We start from the raw sequence: 7,025 nt of genomic DNA, 5'->3' as shown, positions 1-7,025 counted from the left end.
TACAACTTGGTTGCATGCTGAAAATAGCCGATCTACAAGCACACAACGCGTCGTGCTGCGACGCATTGTGAGCTTGTAGATCGGCTATTTTCAGCAAGTGTAAAATCAGTCATTACGACGGAATCAAAGCCCCGCCAAAATACACTTTTAGTCGACTAAAAGAACCGTAGATTTAGTCGACTAAAAACTAGACTCACACTAAAACATTCCAGGTGACTAAAATGTGACTGAAACTAAATGAAAACTATTCAAGAGACTATGACTAAAACTAAAATCTAAATTTGCTGTCAAAACCAACACTGGTGGACACACAGAGCTTTACAGATATTATTGCTAGCAGAATCGGAATCGTCCATAAAAACAAAAAATATCGGATCGGTTTCAAAATAATACAGATTATTTAATCGGTTTTCACCAGCAAAGAGAAAACAAAATGAAAAATGCATCAATGAGTTCAATATAAATCATAAGTGTAGTATCTCAAACCACATCAAATATGATGTAAAATCTTAAGTAAAAATAAACTTTACATTGTTCCACATGTAACCCATATTGGGCGGGAACCCTTTTGGTGTTTTTAGCATTATGTTATGCTTTAGCTATTTAAAAATAGCAGATCTACAAGCTCATAGCGCGGCCGCGCTATGAGCTTGTAGGCCTGCTATTTTTGAAAAATCGTGAAAATGTGGCACAAATCATTGAATATATATTATTTCAGAGTGAACGTTTTTAACTCAAATCGTTGCTTCTGGGGGGGGGGGGGGGGGGGGTACTCATCTATTCAGTTGTGAAAACAGACACTTGGAAAAGAGGCTGTTTATTAATTGATGTAATACTTTATTAACAGGCTTTGGGCCAATCAGCCCCTATTCCCCATATGCAGACCACGTCCATCTTACCATATAAGTTAATATGGCAAAGGTTCTAACTAGGTGCAACTTCCCATTGGCAGCTCATTCATCCAATCAGAACAGTCCTCTCTGATTGTATTAAACAACGTCTAACTCACCAACATTGCAGCTGCATGGAAAGCTTTATCCTCTTTCTATCCTCAAAGGGTTTGTTTCATAATAATCCACCGTAGACATGTTGTTATGAGCTACTTTGTGTCCTTGCAGGTGATTCTTTTTCTAAGTGCTGGAGTTTGGAAGTGCTCGTTAGATATCACTCAACAGCCCAGCTGTACCACCTGTTTTGAATTAGCACATAATGCAGGAGGCAGCAGGACGTTGCTCTACTGATAACGAGTGCTTCCAAACTCTGATGGAAACATGGCCGCCGTCTGCACATGGTCAATAGGGCCTAGGCTTGTTTCCATTGTGGTCCTCTGTATAATATGGGTATCGCCCTGATAATCTATCTAACATGTCTGTCTGTCTGTCTGTCTGTCTGTCTGTCTGTCTGTCTGTCTGTCTGTCTGTCTGTCTGTCTGTCTGTCTGTCTGTCTGTTCTGCTCTGCCTGCCTTGTCTTCCTCCCTGTCCAGGTGGTGTGTGTCCAGAAGGCTGACGGGGGCCCAGCGGAGGACTCGTCCATCTGCGAGTACTTTGAGCCTCAGCCTCGTCAGGAGCAGGCGTGTCTGATCCCGTGTCCTCGAGACTGCGTCACCTCCGAGTTCACAGCCTGGTCGGCCTGCTCCAAGACCTGCACCGCAGGTAGGCTTTTATAGAGTCCCTAGACCTGCACCGCAGGTAGGCTTTTATAGAGTCTCTAGACCTGCACCGCAGGTAGGCTTTTATAGAGTCTCTAGACCTGCACCACAGGTAGGCTTTTATAGAGTCTCTAGACCTGCACCGCAGGTAGGCTTTTATAGAGTCTCTAGACCTGCACCGCAGGTATGCTTTTATAGAGTCTCTAGACCTGCACCACAGGTAGGCTTTTATAGAGTCTCTAGACCTGCACCGCAGGTATGCTTTTATAGAGTCTCTAGACCTGCACCGCAGGTATGCTTTTATAGAGTCTCTAGACCTGCACCGCAGGTATGCTTTTATAGAGTTCCTAGACCTGCACCACAGGTATGCTTTTATAGAGTCTCTAGACCTGCACCGCAGGTATGCTTTTATAGAGTCTCTAGACCTGCACCACAGGTATGCTTTTATAGAGTCCCTAGACCTGCCAGGTATGCTTTTATAGAGTCCCTAGACCTGCCAGGTATGCTTTTATAGAGTCCCTAGACCTGCACCGCAGGTATGCTTTTATAGAGTCCCTAGACCTGCACCGCAGGTAGGCTTTTATAGAATCCCTAGACCTGCACCGCAGGTAGGCTTTTATAGAATCCCTAGACCTGCACCGCAGGTATGCTTTTATAGAGTCCCTAGACCTGCCAGGTATGCTTTTATAGAGTCCCTAGACCTGCCAGGTATGCTTTTATAGAATCCCTAGACCTGCACCGCAGGTATGCTTTTATAGAATCCCTAGACCTGCACCGCAGGTATGCTTTTATAGAATCCCTAGACCTGCCAGGTATGCTTTTATAGAATCCCTAGACCTGCACCGCAGGTATGCTTTTATAGAATCCCTAGACCTGCACCGCAGGTATGCTTTTATAGAATCCCTAGACCTGCACCGCTGCCGCTGGATGTCATATCTAGAGGCCGCAGGTAGATAACTGTCAGAATAGAGCAGGCAGTAGAGGTAGAGTAGAGGCAGTAGAGGCAGTAGAGGTAGATAACTGTCAGAATAGAGCAGGCAGTAGAGGTAGAGTAGAGGCAGTAGAGGCAGTAGAGGTAGATAACTGTCAGAATAGAGCAGGCAGTAGAGGTAGAGTAGAGGCAGTAGAGGCAGTAGAGGTAGATAACTGTCAGAATATAGAAGGTAGGTAGATAGGTATAGGTAGGTAGATAGGTATATAGAAGGTAGATAACTGTTATAACTGTCAGAATATAGAAGGTAGAAGGTAGAAGGTAGATAACTGTCAGAATATAGAAGGTAGAAGGTAGAAGGTAGAAGGTAGATAACTGTCAGAATATAGAAGGTAGATAACAGGTAGATAACTGTAGACAGGTAGAACAGGTAGACAGGTAGATAACTGTAGACAGGTAGAACAGGTAGACAGGTAGATAACTGTAGACAGGTAGAACAGGTAGACAGGTAGATAACTGTAGACAGGTAGAACAGGTAGACAGGTAGATAACTGTAGACAGGTAGAACAGGTAGACAGGTAGATAACTGTAGACAGGTAGAACAGGTAGACAGGTAGATAACTGTAGACAGGTAGAACAGGTAGACAGGTAGATAACTGTAGACAGGTAGAACAGGTAGACAGGTAGATAACTGTAGACAGGTAGAACAGGTAGACAGGTAGATAACAGGTAGATACTGTAATAGACAGGTAGATAACTGTAGACAGGTAGAACAGGTAGACAGGTAGATAACTGTAGACAGGTAGAACAGGTAGACAGGTAGATAACAGGTAGATACTGTAATAGACAGGTAGATAACTGTAGACAGGTAGAACAGGTAGACAGGTAGATAACAGGTAGATACTGTAATAGACAGGTAGATAACTGTAGACAGGTAGAACAGGTAGACAGGTAGATAACTGTAGACAGGTAGAACAGGTAGACAGGTAGATAACTGTCAGAATATAGAAGGTAGAAGGTAGATAACTGTCAGAATATAGAAGGTAGATAACTGTAGACAGGTAGAACAGGTAGACAGGTAGATACTGTAACTGTCAGAATATAGAAGGTAGAAGGTAGAAGGTAGAAGGTAGATAACAGGTAGATAGAACAGGTAGACGGTAGATACTGTAACTGTAGACAGGTAGAACAGGTAGATACTGTAACTGTCAGAATATAGAAGGTAGGTAGATAGGTATATAGAAGGTAGATACTGTAACTGTCAGAATTAGAATCATTTGTAGAATCGTCCTCAGGTCTAAATGGGTTAAAGTTAAAGGTGACAATATTTTTTTCCATATCTTGGCTCCTCCCACAGACGAGCCGGGCCTGCAGAACCGCCTCCGTTCCGTCTTGGCCCCGCCCCTGTTCGGAGGCTCCGCCTGCCCCAACCTGACGGAGTTCCAGGCGTGTCGCCCCGCCCCCTGCCCCGACGGAGAGGAGAGGCCGTACGCCCTGCGGGTGGGGGGGTGGGGGGGCTGCGGCCCCCTGCCAGGACCCCCCTCGCCCTCAGGACCCTCGCCTGAACCCTCGCCCGAACCCTCGCCCGGACCCTCACCCCTACCGGTGCCCGGACCGCCGCCCCGCCAGGCCCGACAGGCTGGCGACGGCAGCAGACGCCCCCCTGGAGAGGGGAGGGAGAAGAAGACCCCCAGGGGAGGTGAGAGTTGTTTTGGGGATTTTTGAGTGGTGCTCTAGTCACTGCTATAGACAGCTATGTGTGTCCCTGTATGTGTGTCCCTGTGTGCGTGTCCCTGTATGCGCGTGCGTGCGTGTGTAGTTAGTTAGTTAGTTTAATTTATTGTCCACAATGTGGACATTTTGTCTTTGGGTCTCATAACAACAGTAACAATTACACACAATTATCTTCATGGCAAAGAGCAGGACAACAGTGACAAACACATTAAAAACAGATTTTTACGAGACATGGTATCATTTAGTGCCTTAATGGCATCGAATCAAATGTAGATTTAGTCAAATAAAATCTTATGATGTTTAGTCGACTAAAACTAGACTAAACACTAAAACATTCCCAGTGACTAAAATGTGACTGAAACTAAATGAAAACTATTGAAGAGACTATAATGACTAAAACTACAAATACAAATTTGCTGCCAAAAACAACTCTGCGTGTAATGATGTCCCCTCTAGGAGGACTACTTTATGTAGACTTAGAGCATTTTAAACAGACTTATAGCATGTTACGTAGACAGCACTAGAATTGCATTTTATGTAGTCATAGCACTTTATAGTATATATGTATAATATATATAGTATGTATAGTTTCATGATATAGATATTCCACTGTTACATGCTTTTTGTTATTGCTTAATGTAAATCGCTCTGGATTAAGAGCGTCTGATAAATGAATACATTGTAAATTGTAGGAGACAGGCCTTCCAGAGGGGGTGAGAAGCCTAGCGGACCGGGCGACAGAGCATCCCGGGCCGAGCGCCGCGCCGAGAGGAGGAACAGGAGCCCAGCGGAGCGGGCGGCCCGCCAGGCGGACCGCCAGGCGGACCGCCAGGCGGACCGCCAGGCCCGGAAACAGGTGATTTTTTAAATTTCCTGTGATGATTTTTAATTTTGTAGTTTTTTAATTTCCTGTGACGAAATGTAATGTATTTATTTGGTGCGTTTGACTTTACTCTGTTATTATTATTATTAGGGATGTCCCGATACACTTTTTTCACTTCTGATCAGATCCCGATACCTCAAATTCTGTGTTAGCCGATACCGATACCGAATACCGATACCAGTGTCGTGATCTCATGTTGTGTTTATAGATATCTAGCTATATATTTGGTGTTGTGTTTATAGCTATCTAGCTATATATCTGGTGTTGTGTTTATAGCTATCTAGCTATATATTTGGTGTTGTGTTTATAGCTATCTAGCTATATATCTGGTGTTGTGTTTATAGCTATCTAGCTATATATCTGGTGTTGTGTTTATAGCTATCTAGCTATATATTTGGTGTTGTGTTTATAGCTATCTAGCTATATATCTGGTGTTGTGTGTATAGCTATCTAGCTATATATTTGGTGTTGTGTGTATAGCTATCTAGCTATATATCTGGTGTTGTGTTTATAGATATCTAGCTATATATTTGGTGTTGTGTTTATAGCTATCTAGCTATATATTTGGTGTTGTGTGTATAGCTATCTAGCTATATATCTGGTGTTGTGTTTATAGATATCTAGCTATATATCTGGTGTTGTGTTTATAGCTATCTAGCTATATATTTGGTGTTGTGTTTATAGCTATCTAGCTATATATCTGGTGTTGTGTTTATAGCCATCTAGCTATATATCTGGTGTTGTGTTTATAGTTATCTAGCTATATATCTGGTGTTGTGTGTATAGCTATCTAGCTATATATCTGGTGTTGTGTGTATAGCTATCTAGCTATATATCTGGTGTTGTGTTTATAGCTATGGAACTCTGAACCCCCCTTCACCCACAAATGTGGTAATCTGGTTCTCCAAATTGGAGAAAGAGACTGCTTTCCCTGAACTGAATAGGAACTGAACTGGGACTTTTCAAGTCAACAACTTAAAGTGGGCCCCATTTGTTTGTTTTTCATGAATGTTCAAAGCTGTTTATTTTCTCTGAAGTTTAATAACATTTTTTCAGTTAACCTTTAATCCCTGTTTCTGACTCATTTCATTGGTTTTCACTCATTGAGCTCCTCGTCCGAATCTGGTATATTTTCTGGTTTATACACAGTCAATTCATAAATCTTTATACCCACCTTATCATTAGTTATCCTTGTGCAACTTGCTACAAAAACACTGGATGATTTTGCTTGTTAGCTCGGTAGGTAGAGCTCTTGCCTTTGCAACACAAGGTCATGGGTTCAAATCTGGGCACCGCCAACTCTGTGTATGAGTCTTCAAGAACCCGTACCTGCCCCCCACTATAAAAAACCGACCCTGTCACAATTCCATGGTCTTTTTCTCAAGTTTAGTCTTCCATGTTTCTTGTGCATATTATTCTTATTGCCTTCCTGCTTGGTCCGGCCTTATCGCTGCTTGCAGCGATCCTTTTCTAGTTATTATTATTTCTATAACATATCTATCCACTAACTATTCAACCAATCATTGTGCTGACAGGCGGAGCGTGCGTCCCGCCCAGCGGACCGTCCCAAACGCCAGAGGGTCAACAAGGCCAAGAACAAGGAGAGGAGGAGAGAGAGGATGAGGGAGAGGGTCCGGGAGAGGCTGCTCCGGGGAGGGGGAGGGGGGGAGCAGAGGGCCAAGGTCCGGGACCCCGAGACGCGCCTGCTGGTCAAGAAGAAACGCGTCCGGAACCGCCAGAACCGACGGGGCGACGGGGGGGGTTCTGGGGGGAGTTCTGGGGGGAGGTCCTGGGAGCTGACGGTGGGATTCCAGACCCGAGAGGTCGC

At 44.0% G+C, this 7,025-nt stretch overlaps 1 protein-coding gene across 1 annotated transcript in view; it reads left to right on the top strand.

Annotated features, from left to right (window-relative positions):
• LOC306918624 (thrombospondin type-1 domain-containing protein 7A-like) overlaps positions 1-7,025 on the top strand; it is a gene marked incomplete at both ends in the record, with an annotated part of 147,684 nt that overhangs the window by 27,386 nt on the left and 113,273 nt on the right. Inside the window, 4 exons of the mRNA XM_079531515.1 lie at positions 1,485-1,653; positions 3,938-4,279; positions 5,007-5,170; positions 6,733-7,025. The exon at positions 6,733-7,025 is cut by the window's right edge and continues 36 nt beyond it. Of these exons, the coding sequence (XP_079387641.1) occupies positions 1,485-1,653; positions 3,938-4,279; positions 5,007-5,170; positions 6,733-7,025 (968 nt within the window). The remainder of the gene's footprint in view (positions 1-1,484; positions 1,654-3,937; positions 4,280-5,006; positions 5,171-6,732) is intronic.

The sequence above is a fragment of the Electrona antarctica genome, assembly GCF_951216825.1.
Source record: "Electrona antarctica genome assembly, contig: scaffold_206, whole genome shotgun sequence".
In the NCBI taxonomy this organism is placed as follows: Eukaryota; Metazoa; Chordata; class Actinopteri; order Myctophiformes; family Myctophidae; genus Electrona; species Electrona antarctica.
The sequence above is the reverse complement of the archived record's forward strand: the minus strand, read 5'-3'. Positions and strand labels throughout refer to the sequence as shown.